Here is an 18,398-nt window from a genome sequence, read left to right as displayed (position 1 = left end):
ACATGCTGATATACATTATACTAATATATAAGCTTAATCTATTTTACTAATTAATGCCTAGGTAGATAATATTATTATCAGTTTCTCAAGAAATATAAAAATTTATATGTAGTAATTTTTGCATTTTAAAACACTTAGGTCTTCAATATTTCTAATTATCTTATACAAATATATACAACAGTTTCATTAATGTTAGATCATACACAAGAATTTTAGTGATATAAACGATAATAAAAATATTCTTATAACATCGCTACTTGTTCCTCTTCTATTGTCTGTCTATTCTTATCAAGCTTATTAATATTATCAAGATTCAGACGCGTCGAATATATTTCGCGTTTCATCAAATAGATAAGTGGTAGCTGAGTAAAAGAATGCCAATTTAGAAAAGATTATTTAAAAGAAAAAAGTACAAAATAACAAGCGTACAAAATATCTATTAAATAAAAGAAAAGATCTTTATATATTTTATAAACAAAAATGCACACCCGCACACAATATATGGATATAGTATATAAAAGTAATTAATTATAGTTTTTATTATTCATATTTAAAAATAATTTTATTATAATATTTAATATATTATATAATTATTATCAGCTTCTATTTAAGTTGTTCAAACTGATGTTGTATTGCGATTCCACATATACGATTCACGTTCAGAAGTTTATGACCTCAGGTGTACGTCTCTTTCATCTATCGATGAGATATTAGTTAAAACAAGACGGAACATGAATGATTAAGTGAGAGGCAGAACAAAAAGAGTACAAGTGGGGATGAAGAAGTGAAGAGAGAAAGAGAGGAAGAGAAGGAAAGAAGGGGATAACAGGCACAATCAATCGGAGTACTTAGAGTCAGTCGGTACCGGACTGCGTGGTCGAAAGCTCGGATTGGTGATAGTGTCTCAATGACAGTTCCGATGAGTCAAGTCGGGATTCTCTACTTTAGAACTATTCGTCTACAGTTGCGACCATCTTCTTATGTGTTTAATATTTAGAATTAGCACTGGAGAGCGAAAACGCAACGAAGTGTCATTAAAACGAACGAATTTTTTTCTTATTAATTGCGTGCAGAAGATCACGTGTCATACGCACATTGTAATATGAAAAGTATACGTATGCGTGTTTGTGATATCTGTATGTGACATCATTGTTGGTAACAATCGCCACTATCGCTCGACAGAAAAAAACAGAATAGGCAGCACGCGAGGTTCCCACAAATGATCTAACGTAGTCCACCATATTGCTGTAAGTAAATGTATGTAGTGTACAGACGTCATTTCCGTGAAACCGGTTCAGGCACCGCCTTATGAACAATCGTCCCGCGTGCAGGATCGGATCTTCTTGCTTTCTCATTGACCTTTAGCAAATCCGGAAAAAGAAACGCAAATATTTTGCAATTGCTGATTAAATAATCGCTTATAGATCAATCGGATTCGTTTTTTAAAAATTAAATATTCAATAATAGTTACGTTCAACAGAATGTTCATTTTGGAACTATTCGAAATTTTCTTCGCGTTGATTGACGCATTTGATGACCAATCGAAAGAAATAATTTCACTAATTGACCAATCAAAAAATACTTCGAAACATTCGTAGCATCAAGTAAACGGTAGCCTAAATCATAATTTTAGATCTAAAAAAAATTATCTTTCAGCGAAAAAACTTCTAATAGTTGCGAAAAATGTTAAGACGTCAATCTTTCTTCTTTGTATTTTTAATTTTGGCTAATCTATGAGATACAAATAAAAATAAATGTTCCTTCTTTGCATTTTTAATTTAGGTAATCTATAAGGCGGTTAATTGAAACATGAACAATGTTGCATCTTTTAAAGGGTCCTCTACATAGAAGTCGTAGACGGTCGTAGAGTCTTAAGTCGTAGGAAACCAACCAATCACAATCAAATATAAGGAGAATACTCGATTAGAATTGGTCAGTTTCCTACGACTTAAAACTCCACGACTGTCTACGACTTCTATGTAGAGGATCCTTAAAATAGCTTTATTGCAAATAAGGCATGCTGCGTCCAATCATTCTCCGCCCGCCTCATAGAATACTTAAAATAAAAAATGCAAAGAAGAAACATTTACTACATCTTAAACTACATAATTCATGTTAAACGAAGAAGGTTATTTTTATTTGTATTTTATAGATTAGCCAAAATTAAAAATTCAAAGAAAGATTTTCTATATTCAATTGCGTAAATAATGTTAGACGAAACAGATTTATTTTTATCTGTATTTTTCATGAAAATAAAAATCTTATAAAGTTTGTTCGTAAAACTTTGCTGACTGAAACATCTGCCTAAAAGGAAAGCTAAAAAGAATATGTAAAATTACATGCACAACAATTGTAAAAGTTAATGTTTATAATAAAAATTAATGTATGTGATTTAAATGGAAATTTCTTGTATAAGTCCTATTTTTAATAGACTTAAAAAAAAAGAAAGAGGCTTCCAATATAACCCATATATTTTTTGTATGTTCATTCATAAATTTTACATCTGTATAATTTTACTTCTTTTAGAGTATATAATATTGGGTAAATCAGGCCCCCTGTTCCCATGACGTAAACAATATTCATTCGTGTAGGAACGATACATATACAAGTTGTGTATGCATCGTTTCATCGATCGAGTAACCGACCAGAACAGAATATACCATTTTGTTTTTCTTTCATTTTTTCTACTCGTCGTGATAGTCATTGATGTAAGATAAATCGACAGAATTCCGCGCTCGTTTTCCCCACGTAGCAAGTTCACGATTATTATCCAGGAATGGAAAAGTTACTTTTTATTTAGAAATTAAGTACAATAAATTACAAATAATAATACAAAGTTGAAGCAAATGATAAAATATAATATATGAAATAAAATATCTTAATTTATTGTACTTAATTTCTAAATAAAAAGTAACTTAAAGGTAACTTTAAAAGTAACTCTCTCATCCCTATTATTATCACGCTGGGTATTAACACGTTTCGAGGAATGCTCCGGCGTAGATTTTACGCTGTGTTCACACGTCTAAATCCTGGTGTTTATATAACACGAGTATAACTGAAAACTGAAATTTATCCAAGATAGATACGAGCAATGAAAGTGAGAAAAGAGGCATCGTATCGAGATATAATTGTCGCCCATGAACTTTGGATTGACGTGTCTATCGATCTTTTTTTTCTTCATGTTGATAACTAGTCAAGTTATGATATGTTGAACATTAAACTGTCGAATATGCTAAATTGTAAGCGCGTGCGAATAATTTCCGATAAAAAGAAAAAAAAGTGAAATTAGTATATAAATCGCGCCAGTGTAAAAGAAAAAAATGTTTCACATTAACTTTATATAATTATTTTTATGTAACATTGTGTATACATATAAAATGAAGAGAGGAAATTAAGAAATATCATCAAAATGAAAGAGGAAATTAGGAAATATCATAGCATGCAAAAGATCACGCTTTATCATTAATACTAGGGATGCACCGTATATCCGGAAAATATCCGGTATTATCCGGCAATTTTTTATTATCCGATCGTATTACCGGATATTATTAGTATCCGGAAATATATCCGGTTGAAATTTGATATCGATAAATTGTTGATTTTTTTTTATACTATATAAATGTTCTAGAAATAAGTATGCATATTTATGATGCTGTAATATGCTATACATTGTTGCAAAATTATAATCTTTTTCTCTATAGGTTTTTTTTTTAGAAGACACTTTCTCCGAATCCGGTCGGATATCCGGAAAATTTCGAATATCCGAAGAAATCGTCTTCTCGGATATCCGGTAATTTTACGATCCTGCAATGTATATCCCTAATTAATACGATAACACTTTTTGCGTACAAAACAAATTGTTTCAAAATTTACATTGATCCGATTCGCCCTATGATTCAATTCGCCTTGGTCTACCCTAAAGTAAATATTGTTAAGAGTTGACGTCAGAAGCCGATAACAAAACTGTAATTTTCTAACTTTTTTTGCTTTTTGCATAAAGTCGACCGGTTTGGACTCCATTATCGTTTATACTTTAATTGTGGAATAGGATTTCTAAATCTATATGTAAAGGCAGTTAGAAAAGTATTTATATAACAAATAATCGCATTTAATCGGTAAAACAGACCATTTTAGAATTCCTTAAGTTTCAGATAAATAAGTCACTGAAGTTTCTTCAAAGAAAGAATTACGAAACATTTTCCTATATAAAATAAAATAAAAAATTCGAAACTTCTCTCCCATCCTTTTTCATTCGAGATAAAAGAAATTAATGCAGATAAAAGAAAGAAACTGTGTTGAAACTAATGAACATTAATAACTGAATATCTTGAGTATTCATTAATAAATAAATATCTTGAGAAATTGTTTAACTTTATTTCCAGCTTAGCTCGACAGGAATTGATGATTTTTTTTATTTAATAGTTGAACATGCAATAAAGCAAATTATATCAATAAAATTTAACGAAGTCCTGTCAATAAAAGTGTCTCCTTTCGAATACCTTCGCAATCGTCGCACCACTTTGACCTTCAACATTCTTGGAATTGTTGGAAATGTCGTCGCAAAGCAAATGTCAGAAAGATCCGTCGGATTATTCAATATCCAACGTTACGGAAATCAATGGATAAAATTTCGATATATTATTTATTTGCGTTTAAATACGTGGTTTAGCGAATATAAATATTACACCGGTTATCGAGTTTATCAGTGACACATATGAATACATTTCATACGTTTAATAGAACGTTCTCAACTAATCGTGTAATTTCTTTAATAATATAAACGTAATCTAAGGAAAAACTACATTAAAAAATATTTCCTAGATTAGTTTTTTGAATGAGAGATAATAATAATCACAATCGCACTGATAATGTATCGTTTTCACACGTTCTTGGTACTAGTTTCGTAGGATTACTTAAGATAAGCAATATTACTTAAGATATAGTCGAACAGTATATACATACGTACATATACATGAAAAAGGAAGGGTACGCATATACATTTACAAATCTGTAATAAATTTGCAATAATTTCTTTAAATATATTTAACTAAAAAGTTATTTAATTTAAATATTTATATTGATTGCGTTATTTAATAAACGTTATTTAATAAATAATAAATAAATAACGATTACCTTATATATTCATTTTATATTAGTGTATCGAACATAGAACACAATAGATTTTTTTTGAGAAAGAACCCTCACAAATCTTATGAAAAATGGGCTCCGGTCAAATTGTTTTAAATTTTAATATTTTGTAGCTCATGCCAAGCTGATTAAAGTTCTTCACGGACACAAACCCTCAAATGTCTCAGTTTTTGTTCTAGGACTTTTAAAAAGTCTTTATACTTTATATTAAAAAATCAAAAAACATTGATATAAATCCTTTTTGCTACATTTATACATGTATAAATAATGTTTATGATTTTAGTTTTTCGCCCGATTTAATTTTCAGAATTACCCGGAACGAACGATGTGGACATAACGGGCGCCACATTCCTTTGAGATACTCGATTTACATAAGTTCTCTTGTTTCTCACGAACAGAATGCTTGATTTTCATGAGTCTCCTTGCCTTTTTAGAAATCTTAACATGCTTCTTGGAATTAGAAAATAAAATACAGCTTTTTTCACAGTGTTTTATACCGTAATAATATTTTCCAAAATATTGAAAAATATACTTTTTTCGTGATATAATGTCCGACAGTTTTTTCTGGAACATATACGTATACAGTATATATCTATGATGTATTATACACAAAGAACGGAAGTAGCTCATTACTTGTAACAAAGTTACAATTACAAGTTATTTTTTTGGTAACTGTAACGTAGTTAATTTTTTTGGTAACACGGTAACGAATTTTACAGTTACTTTTATCATTATTTTGCACACGATTGGACACGGTTCGATTGGATACAAGCTACTCATAGCGCTTGAGACTAAAAGGCATCCGCCCGCTGTGATTAGTGATCGTTGATTATAAAAAAGTAACGAAAAGGTACCTTCTCAAATAACGGTAATTGTAACAAGTTACTTTTAAAAATCGGTAACTATAATAGTAACGGTAACTTGTTACTTTTTCTACTTGGTAACGAGTAACTATAACTTGTTACTTTTAAAAGATAATTTTCTATTCCCTGATTATACAATATTCATAACTAATGTTGATGAAAGTAAGGTTAACTAATGTTAAAAAGATTTATTTGGACTATTTTTCCGTACAAGATGTGATAATCTTCCGAAAGTTTTGGAACAAAAACTATAAAAACATTTACAGGTTTGTACCCGTGATAACTTTTAATTAGCTTGACATGAGCTACAGAAGAATATGATTTTAAAATTAAAGGGGGGGGGGGGTTTGAAATATCTTATATATACACTGCTCAAAAAAATTATGACATAGAAAAGTTGTGGGCAAAAATTGCCCAATTTTAAAATTTCGTTTTCAGACTAATTTTTACCATTGACTCCTCTCTTTGGACTTAACGTGATTCTCACCCTTTTGCGGAATTCTCTAAACGTTTTATTGACAATTATCGCTATTGTTAACTAACGATAGCCAATGAGTACCACTCTTTCTTCCACACTGTTAGAAATGTTTTTAAATTTCATTAACTTTTAATGTACATTGGTGAATGAAGTTTAATTTCTCTGTAACTGAAAGGACTATTAATGCACATGTTAATGAAATTTAAGTTTACAGTAACTGAAAAATTAAGTGTAATGAAATTTAATACACTTTTATAAATGACATTTAATTAATCGTAATTTAAATAACTATTAATGTACATATTAATGAAATTTAATGTACTTTTACATTTACGAATATTAATAATATTTTAATTAAGCCTAATACTATTAACGCTTAATGTTTAATACGTTTACGTTTTTTACATGTCATTAACGTAAATTACTTTTCAGTTACAGATCTCGTACTTTTCATTAACGTGTAAATTAATTTCTACAATAATGTGTTCATTAATTTCAATATACACGTTCATCACATTTAAGATTACTGTAATTTAGTTTTTATTTACATCATTTATTACATTTAATTTCGTGCATAACCACATGCTTCCTTTACATGTTAATTAAAATTCATTGAGAAATTTCTAACAGTGCAGAATTGTCCTGCCATTGGCTGTCGCTAGTTAACGATAGCGACAATCATCGATAAGACATTTAGAGAATCCCGTTCCTTGAATAAGGATTTAGTTATATTGTATAACATCATGACGATACTCTTATGGGCATGGTGTATCAACACTTTAGACGCTTATGATACAATTATGACATTAGTTCTATTTTTTAATTGCGGTTAGATTATTAAGTTATTGTATTGTTAATTGAAGAAAACTCTGTGAGTCGAAACGTTTTAATATATAAGAATTGACTGATATTGTATCTCAAATATATATTATTTTACTACAATCATAACAACTTTTATGCTCGTTTTTGGTCGTTATTTTGTTGTTTTACTTTAAAGTTACTCTTGCATTTTTGACATATACTACCGACTACCGACATTACCTGCACGGAGAAAATTTTATATTAAGTTTTAATATAATTTTAAATTAAACTTTACTATTTCTTGAATTTTCGTATGGACCCTCACAACATAATTCCGATTTAAATTTTACTATGGTAATACTAATTTTAATCACATAAATAAAGTATTTATTTTGTCATATTTTAACATAAAAACAGTTAATTTTCACTATGGTACGCAAACAAAATTTGCTAGGTATATATTTTTTACTTATCTTTACAATACTAACTTTTATTCAACAAGATTTGATTTTGTAATAAAAAATTTTACTATAAAATTTACTATAAAAAAGTATGAAAATTACGTTGTATTATTGTTTTTAAAAAAATAATTATAACATTTAAGGCGATGCTAAAGCCTCCTATTTTATCATATTTCCATTCGGTGAAAAATCTCCGTATTGGATGTATGGATTATAAAAGTATTATTACTTAAATTAAAGTACGCACTAACAGGACCTCAGTTGCACTGGATTTCATGAGAAAATCGAAAAAAAGTTTAAAATTCGTTAAAAATTCACTTACTTTTGGCTCGTACAGCTGTCACCTCAGATATACATTTGCTTGATATAAGAGTTTTAGAGTCCATATCTTGAAAATAAGCGTGCAGCTGAGGTCACATTATTGAAACAAATGATACCGAGTTTGTAGAACTAAGATTAAAAGTCTAGAAAAGAAATATTTCCACCGAATAGAAAATACGTGTATACAGGTGCTTTGCGAAGACTGGGACTGTCAACAGAGCCGAAATTCCGTGCAGCAGTAGTTGCGCGGTCTTGCGATAGATGGTGCTGGCATATGTTAGATAAGAACAGATGTATGCGTTTGAATAAGACAGAATGATATATTTTATATAGTATAAAAACTGAATCAAAGATGTCACCACTATTATCGAATTTGGAATTTAAAAAGTCTGTACTATCGACCTTGATCGAGTTGCATAATCGGTTTGGCATCCCCTTAAACTTTATGGCCCATATTCAGAACGCGCTTACAACGATATTAGTATGCTAACATACTATACTTTACGTCACGCATATTATATAATTTCAAAGATAAAAGTGCGCTTTTATCGATAAAAGCGCGTTCTGAATACGGGCCATAATTTACATGAAGACCGCAGCTACTACCACATTATAGTAATTTTAAATATAAAATTTTCTCCGTGTGCATTACCGAATATGTACTGCGACGAGATTGCTGGATGGATTTTGTACGTTTCTGCGTGTGTATATTTTGCACATCGTGTTTCTACGTGTAAATTTCAATAACGTTGCTCCGCATTGCTCGATTACTGCTTGCAGTCGATTCCTCATATTAATGCAGGCCCTAAGCCCGGATCCTCATACGGGCAACAACGCTTTGACACCGAACGCTGATTGGTGAAAAACGGGTGATGGGGGTAAATTTTACCCCCACAACCGGCTTTTCACCAATTAGCGTTCGGTGTCAAAGCGCTGTTGTCCGTACGAGGATCCGGGCTAATTTCTTCCTGCGGAATGTCATTCTAGATAATGGGTCATAGATTAAGAGATTTGGCAAGACAACCCGTCAATTTCAGAAATTTATCACAAGTACAAATCTGAAATGACATTCCGCAGGAAGAAATTAGAGCCTGCATATATAGCCTTAATATGAGGAATAGACTGCAAGCAGTAATCGAGCAACGCGAAAGCAACACACGTTATTGAAATTTACACGCAGAAACACGATGTGCAAAATCTACACACACGCAGAAATGTGCAAAATCCATCCAGCAATCTCGTCGTGGTGCCTATCCGGTAATGCAGGTAATGATGGTAGTATATATCAAAAATGCAAGGGTAACTTTAAAGTGCTGTAACTTTGCAAAAAAAAAATTATAGTGATTCGTTTTTTTTAAATTAAAGGGGAAAATTTGAACTTTATGCCGCTGCAAATGGTATTTCCCAAAAAAACTTTACAAAGTCCGTGCATTCCGTCAAACTTTGCAATTTTCAATATTACAAACACACCCTTATATTTTTGAAAATTACAGTAGCAGGGATGCATCAAATTAATCTGGCCATAGTGTCTTAAAGTAGAGATTTCAAGTTTTAATTTAAAAAAAAACCGTTATCCTACGATAATTTTTCGCAAAGTCATCATTAGTCAAAGTTGGCCAATTTTTGCCCACGATTTTTCTATGCCATAATTTTTTTTAGCAGTGTATATCTGTGTTTTTATATTTGTATACTTCTCTGCTTATAAGTCTCAAAATAATTGATCTCTCACTTCAACTCGGATTAATTTCCATCGATAAAAACAAAATTAATTATTTATATATACATGTATATAGCTATTTCCTTGTTGTAAAGCAATTACCTAACTACAATTCTGCGAAGAGATTATTTGCATAAATACAAAATGACTTACATGAACGTAGATTTACCCAATACTATACAGCTTATAGCACTGATGTCTTTTTTAACGAGGAATACAGATAAATAAAAACCTAACTACGAATATACGATTACTGTTAATTACCAATAAATTACGATAAACTTTGAAGAAACAGGCTTATAATAATATTTTTTTTATTATTCACGAGAGAAATATGCAAAAAGATTATTGCAAATTAAAATATAATAAATAATAAGTATGAAATTATATATCATAAATAACTTCGTGCCAAAAGTTTTACCGATTTTCTATTGTAACTTTTAATTCAAATAAAATGTCATTTATTTTTTACAGTAAATACGGAGTGTGGTTTCTTTCTAAAGAAACGTATTTTTATCCCGGATTGGGAAAATACTAAGAATCGTGACTTAGTCTTTTATCATGATAGTTTGTAATTACTTCTTCTAAAATACATTAAGAAAGCTTCCATGAATCTTACCAGTTGATTTTCTATCTACACACACACACACACTATGATAATGCAATTTTTATTCTTACTAAAAATTTTTAAATTTATTAGTTTTGAATTATATATAATTATAGAAGCATAAGACATATTTTTAATCATTCATCTTTTTGAAGTTTTATAGTTTTTATGCAAACAGAATAGTCCCAAAAGTATGTAACAATATATAACATTTTAACTAGACACTAATTAAAATCGAAGATTGAGCTGCAACATTTTACGCAGTGCAAGTGATTTTTTTGTAAAGAATTTAATAAGAGAATAAAAATGTAGAAAAAAAAATAATTTTTCTCTTACTATTGCTATACTTTACTACGCATTTTCTTTTATATTACAATATCAAATTAAAAAGAACTGTTTGGCTATAACACATCATATAAATAAAATTTGATGTGTTCAACATCAAATTGTTATATTTTCTTATACATATAAAAAAATTTATACACGCTTAGATATAAATTTATATTTATATCTAGGCATATATAAATTTATACTTTAATTATAATTTTTATTTCGTATGATATAACGTATAAGAAAAAAATAATTAATATGTATATGAGAGTATGGAAATTATAAAAAAGTGCAAGAAGCTTATCTCGAAAAGAGGAAGTGTTACATTTATCTAACCCACGATGCTTCCGATTTTCGCAGTATCATGTTCGACATTTGTAGCTTAAAAATAAATGAGAATCGAAAGTAAATTGTAATAACAAAATAATATATAGCAATAAAAATAATATATAACAATACAAATGTATCTTTAAATTTGTTTAAATATAGATATCAGAATAAGGGCATTGCCGAGGATCAAACTATATACAACTTAAAAGATGATCATTCGTCGTGAAACATGGTTTTTAATATTGGCTATTGTTCTGGATAGCATTTCCGCTCTTTATTGTCCAACGAATCAAGCATGCATTTGTCAACCAAATTACGATGGAGGAATCGAGATAAATTGTCTGATGCAGAACGACTCCTCGTTTATCGTGAATATTCAACCAGGCGAATATATAAAAGTACGTGTCTACTTAGTCACGAACGTTCTACATTTGCCAAACAGTAGCAAAGATCTATGTATATCTAGTCAACATGACTCAACAATTAAATTAATAGATTAAATAAATAGAATTAAATTCGTCTCAATGAATTAAAGATCTCATATACAAATTCGCGCCCGAGAAGTACAAGACGTCATACTTTACGCTAAAAGAAACAATTTTTTCCTTTTGCAAAATTGCGTCTGACAAGTAGTTTTTGCAGGAGAGCAAGTTGAAGTCATATCAGTAAATGCAAAAATTATTTAAGTATCGAATGTAATTTTACTACAGGAAAAAGTTGTTTTTTTTAGTACAAAAGACAACTTTTTCCTTTAGCAAAATTGCGTCCGATAAGTACACTGTTAGAAATATAACCACGATCTTCCTTTATATATGTGTAAATGAAGCTGGTGGTTATGAACGAAATTAAAAGTAATGAATGATTTAACTGAAAATTAAGTTACAGTAGTTACTTAAATGTAATGAACGTGTACATTAAATTTATGAAATTTAATGTACTTTTAATAAAATTTTATGAAAAGTACATTAAATTTCATAAATTTTCATGAAAAATACATTAAATTTTATGTACATGTACATAAATATACTTTTTAGTTACAAATACATTAGATTTAATGTAATGTCATGAAATTAAATTCAAATTAAATTCAATTATGTAACTTAAAAGTTAATGAAATTTAAGAACATTTCTAACAGTGTATGTTTTTGCAGGAGAGCAGATTGAAATCAACAAATAAACGCAAAAATTATTTATCGGACGCAATTTCGTTAAAGGAAAAAGTTGTTTGTTTTAGTATAAAGTATCACATCTTGTACTTTGCGGGCGCGAATTTGAAAACATCCTATATACTCAAGAATTTGGACACAGACCACAAATTGATTCGTAATCAGCGATATTACAAAATAAAGATTCAAAATTCTTCATGACTCTTTTTCGTATTAGATAAAGGCCCGTATTCAGAACGCGCTTTTATCGATAAAAGCGCACTTTTATCTTTAAAATTCTATAATATGCGTGACGTAAAATATAGTATGTTAGCGTGCTAACATCGTTGTAAGCGCGTTCTGAATACGGGCCAAGGTGTTTTATTTTTCTTTTTCAATCGTTCAACAGATACATGAATCGAAAATTTGAAAGAAAACATAAATTTACGAATATTCATTATTAATATATTTTCTATTCCGTTTTGCTTTAGAGGTTTTCCAAAAATATTTAAAAATGTATCATTTAAATTCTTGAAAAATTTATAAATCTCTATACTATTATATAAATCTCTATATATTGTTATTCTAATGCCCATTATCAGACTAGAGATTGAGATTAAGATTTAACTCGACAAACGAGTTTATTAAATTTAATATTTCTTTTTTCTGATTATTTAAATTCAATCTCAATTTCAATCTCTAGTTTGATACGGAGACAAGACGTTTTCAGAAATTTTCTATGTTATTTTCTGAATATTTTTTTTAACTAATCTTAATATTTTGCATTAATAGATTTTTTTTTCTTATGCAGATCGAATGTATTAATTCACCGGAATGGTCAGATTTCAATCTGGAAGTGTCATCTTTAACGAAGAATGAGAGTATCAAGTCAATATATTTTTACATGTGTGATTTACCAACCAATAAAAGTTTGGGTGAAATCACGAGAACGCTAGGAGCTACCGAAGTGAACAAATTAATCTTTCAATCGTACAAGAATTTGAGCTTCGCCCTGGTCAAGCATCATTTGGATGACTTTGAGAATTTGAAATCTCTGGTCTTATCCAGCAATAATGTGACCTACGTGGATAAAGATCTGTTAACTGGTTTAGTCAACTTAACGGGACTTAATTTGCGTGATAACAATTTACATCTAGTTGCTGGAGTTTTCAACTATACTCCCGGATTAGAGTGGATCGAATTGGGCGACAATGCTCTGCGATTAATAGAATTGGGCACGTTTGACAATCTGAAAAATCTGACATTGCTTAATCTGTGGAAAAATCATTTAACAGAGCCTCAGTCGGGAATTTTTGATGAACTCATCGCTCTGAAGAGCCTCGATCTCAACGGGAATAATATGGTTAAGTTACCGAATGACATTTTTGCGAAGCTCGAAAACCTAGAGGTTCTCAACTTATCTCGAAACAATTTCACACATTTACCGAAAAATCTGTTACAAAATAACACGAAGCTACATACTGTCTCTCTGTTCGACAACAAGAGAAATATGACAACTTTACCAAATAAATTTTTTGCTAATTTAACGGAATTAAAGGTGTTAAAATTAAGGAAAAATGGATTTGTTACACTGCCAGAAGATCTCTTTTGGGGATGCACTTCGCTAACTAATATCACTTTGGAACGAAATTATATTCAAACTTTACCTGTGCACATATTCCGTGATTTAAAAAAACTCGAAAAATTGGAACTGAATTTTAATGATATTGAAACATTGCCTGATAATATTTTCTCTAACACCAATCGATTAGTAAACTTAGATTTATCAAAAAATCGAATTACTTCCATTTCCGGGTATGTTTAAACCACTGTTATTATATCTATATGAATAATAACGATTGCTTATGTTTTTCATACTTTAATTAATACATAATTCTTTACAGGCATCTATTCAACGGATTGAATGCTTTAAAGGAATTAAATATGGAAGAAAATCAGCTGATGACAATTTCTGGTCACAGTTTCAGTTTCTTAAAAGCATTGAAAATTGCCAAGTTTTCTAACAATTATCTTACATTAGAAGATTCTTATCACGAATATCCTGATCCATTTGGATCGAAATCGCCTTTTTACGATTGTGTGTCATTAGAGGAATTATATTTAGCTAATAATAATATTTCAAAAATATTTAGCGACTGGATTTTGAGCGACTTAGGACTTCGAAAATTAGATCTTAAATATAACAATATATCTTTAATAACCGTAAGTAAAAGTATATGGAAAAAATCACCTCTAAAATTAAGATAAACACATTTGAGATATTTGATTTATGAGACAGTAAAATATTTAACGTTACTCTTTTTCTTTCTTTTCAGACTGAAGATTTGCAGTTTGTGTCGCGTGACATCGAAGTGGATTTGACTCATAATAAAATAGAGCATATCTTTTTACGCAGTGCTGAACAAATAGTGAGTTATCAGGAGGATACTCATGATGCGAAAATATTAGTAAATGACAATCCATTACATTGTGATTGCGGATTATATGACTTCCTACGTTATATCGAAGGCAAAATGCATCCCAACGTCCCAAATTATTTTCAAATAATACCAGGAAATTTAAGTTGTCAAAGCCCAAAGGACTTAGAGAACGAACCTGTTACAAATTTGAAATCTGAATCATTAACATGTATAGTAGAAGATTCTAATGTTTGTCCTGAAAAGTGCATTTGTTTAGTAAGGCCTGAAGGTAGTGCGTTCATATTTGATTGCTCTAACAAAAACTTGAATACTGTGCCAAGTGATATAAAAAAACCTGGTAATTCCTTTCAATTCGAACTGAATTTCTCTGGCAACCGGTTAACTCATATGCCAGATTTAAAAGCAATGGGACTTGAACCAGTGAAGAAGCTTATTTTATCTCATAACAACATTGATAAAATTTCTCTAGATGGATTGTCCAGCACAATACAGGTGCATAAATTTATAATTTTTTATTTAGACGATAAAATATTTTATTGATAAAAAAGAATTAAAAAATTTAGTGTAATTATTGATGTAGAAATGTTCAAAAAATGTTCAATTAACAAGGTGTGCAGATCTTAATTTTTTTAGATCACTCTATACGTAGTTATGAAGTAATGATAAAAAAAAAGGTATGGAGTTGCACTTTAGTTAAAAGATATCAAATTCTATTCTAGGTTTTGGAACTACATAATAACAACGTGTCAAGAATACATCCTGATGTGTTAGAATTCCTGAAACAGTCAATGAATTTAACTCGATTGACGTTACACGAAAACCCATGGGAATGCAATTGCAATGCTAAAGATTTTCGAAATTTCATTCAAACGAATTTAGTGACGATGCCTGATCTTCTTAAAGTGAAGTGTCCGGGAAAGAATACTTCTGTATCGGAAATGACCGTCACTGATTTTTGCCCATTGCACACGACAAGGATTATCGGTATTAGCGTAGCAATTTCTTTTACGGGCTTTCTTATCGGCTTCTTTGGATTACTCTATTACAAATACCAACGGCAAATTAAAGTATGGCTTTTCGCCCATCAATGGTGCTTATGGTTCGTAACCGAAGAGGAGTTGGATAAAGAAAAAATGTATGACGCATTCGTGAGTTACTCGCATAAGGATCACGACTTTGTCGTGGACGAATTAGTGTCTAAGTTGGAGAATGGCCCAATGTCGTTCAAGCTGTGCCTTCATTATCGGGATTGGGTAGCGGGCGAGTGGATACCAGCGAATATTGCTAGCTCCGTAGAAAATTCCAGACGGACGATAGTCGTACTGTCACCGAATTTCTTAGAGAGTGTCTGGGGAAGAATGGAATTTCGGGCTGCCCACAGTCAAGCGTTAAGCGAAGGTCGGGCGCGAGTAATATTAATTCTCTATGGCGATATCGGACCCACTGATAACTTGGATCCAGAATTAAAGGCGTACATAAGTATGAACACGTATGTCAAATGGGAAGATCCCTGGTTTTGGGACAAATTAAGGTACGCGCTGCCGCATGAACCCAAACTTGCAAAGAACAGCATTGCCGGAAAGAAAATCTTTGAAAATCATCAACTGTGTATTCAAGCGAACAGAGATAAAAAGGAGCTTATCTATCCAATTGTGATTCCTGAGACTCCACCGACCACTACACCGCCAGCTGATATACTTAAAAAGTTCATCTGTGATAAAGGATCGGAGGAACAATTGTTTTTGAATGGTTGCGTGCGAGAATCGTGTAAGTTGAACGGAAATGTCCCGATCATTCTCTCACCCGAACATTTAATGAAACATGATAATGAAGAATGTCTTGTCTGAGCACGAAAGTAGAAGTATGAAAAATATTAATTAGAGATCATTTATAAATCCGTCTTTGATATATGCAATGTTAACGTCAAGTTTTGATATATTTTATTTTTTTAAGAAGGCTTGATCTTAATTTAGAATCTTCAAATGGAACAGTTAGATAATGATACAAAGGAAGCGAAAAAAGCAGGGAAAAATAAGCAATGTGTAATTGACTGATGTTAGAGTAAACTTAATAGACATATAAATAATATTAACATATTTTAGTGATTCCTATATAATATTAACATATTTTACAGAGATTCCTAAATTAAATAATTTTCAGAAATAACTTATTCAAGTAATTTGATAAAATATCATTACTATCAATATATTACTATCAAATGTTATTTGCATTTTAAAGTATATCATAACAATGTTTTACTGTATTACGTATTTCGTACTTGAAACGTATTTCAATTTAAATTGTTGTTCTAGATTTCAAAATAAAATTTTGATAAATTTTTACAAATTAGCTTCAATTACGCGAATGTTATATAATATTGTAAAATGTTTATTCCTCTCGTAAATGTATCTTTAATATGTTATAGTTTTTCATGCAATATTTTAAATTTAAGACATTTAAATAGCTTTTATAAGAAAATACTCAAGGATTATTTTATATATTGTGATACACTTAATTTAGTCATAAAATATATTGTATAATGCAATATTATAATTAAAAAATGGTTCATATAAGGTGTTTCCTATATCTTTTATTAGCATTAATTTTTACGAACAATCATTTCATCAAGTTTTTTAAACAATGATGTAATTTAAGAATAGGATACATCCTATATAAGTTGAAATTATTAAAATCCGATCAAAACTTTTTGCCGAAATTGAACCGAAACACTCGGCTACATGTCAATTTCACCGAAACCGAAACCGAAACCAAAATTTAAAAATAGAAATCCTATAAAAATCATATATATGTATAGACATACCCATCTATCACATACTTTTTTTTCATAAATATCATAATTTAGTGAAAAACAATTAAATTTCGACCAAAATCGAAAACCGAAATTTCGATTGTATCAATTTTGGCCAAAGAATATAAGTACTTCTTCATAAATCATAATTTAATTATTGAAACAATAATTACACATATTGAAATTAATACTTATGAAGAAAAGCTATATGGTTTCAATCGAAACTGACAAGTAATGAGTATTCGTTTTCAATTTTGGTAAAAGTTTCAGTCGGACTCTAGAAATTATTAAAACGGTACCTGACAAAAGTTAATTGTACTTTAGAAAATGCTGTCATGCATCAGGATCAGTGATGCTAATTCCGGATCGCTTACAGCACGGTTACTAGCATGAAGAGGGCATAAGAAGGTACATACACTACGATAAGTTCATATCCGTGTACACTTGCGCATGCGTTATATATCCGTCTATGCTCTCTTCATGCTAGTAACCGTGCTGCAAATGGCCCGGAATTCGCATCACTGATCAGGATATGCAAACACAGTATAAAATATCCTGTTTTTTAATGCATATTCTTTTAATGCATGTCTCCATTTTTTAACCAATATGTTTAATGACATATAGTTATTTTTACAGAGAGATCAAAGCATGTATAATTTTTCAATTTATTATTTAATTATTTTATAAGAACTTTAAAAATAAAAAATTTACTTTATGATGTAAAAAGATAAGTAGAACTGTATGATAAATCAATACATAAATATTGTAAATATCGATAATCTTTTTATAATTTGTTATATTTGTATAAAGAAATCTGTGCCGTATATTATATGGATATAACGCATGAAAATCTGAGACGAAACATGCAAAATGAATTATAAATGAATTATATATACAAAATCATTATAATGGATGTATGTATATATATATATATATATATATATATA

General features: G+C 30.0%; 2 protein-coding genes across 3 annotated transcripts in view; one reads left to right on the top strand and one right to left on the bottom strand.

Moving 5' to 3' along the window:
• Positions 1–18,398, bottom strand: part of Lerp (lysosomal enzyme receptor protein) — a 28,335-nt gene that overhangs the window by 1,774 nt on the left and 8,163 nt on the right. The gene's annotated exons all lie outside the window — the stretch shown is intronic.
• Tl (toll like receptor) lies at positions 779–16,708 on the top strand. Its single transcript, XM_018504846.1, has 6 exons — positions 779–1,247; positions 11,216–11,454; positions 13,013–14,016; positions 14,106–14,424; positions 14,538–15,134; positions 15,362–16,708. The coding sequence occupies exons 2-6, from the start codon at positions 11,266–11,268 to the stop codon at positions 16,487–16,489; spliced, it is 3,237 nt and encodes a 1,078-aa protein (XP_018360348.1). The 5' UTR covers positions 779–1,247; positions 11,216–11,265; the 3' UTR covers positions 16,490–16,708.

This window comes from Trachymyrmex cornetzi, unplaced genomic scaffold (genome assembly GCF_001594075.2).
Source record: "Trachymyrmex cornetzi isolate Tcor2-1 unplaced genomic scaffold, Tcor1.1 scaffold183, whole genome shotgun sequence".
Taxonomy (NCBI): Eukaryota; Metazoa; Arthropoda; class Insecta; order Hymenoptera; family Formicidae; genus Trachymyrmex; species Trachymyrmex cornetzi.
This window is presented reverse-complemented; position numbering and strand designations above follow the sequence as displayed.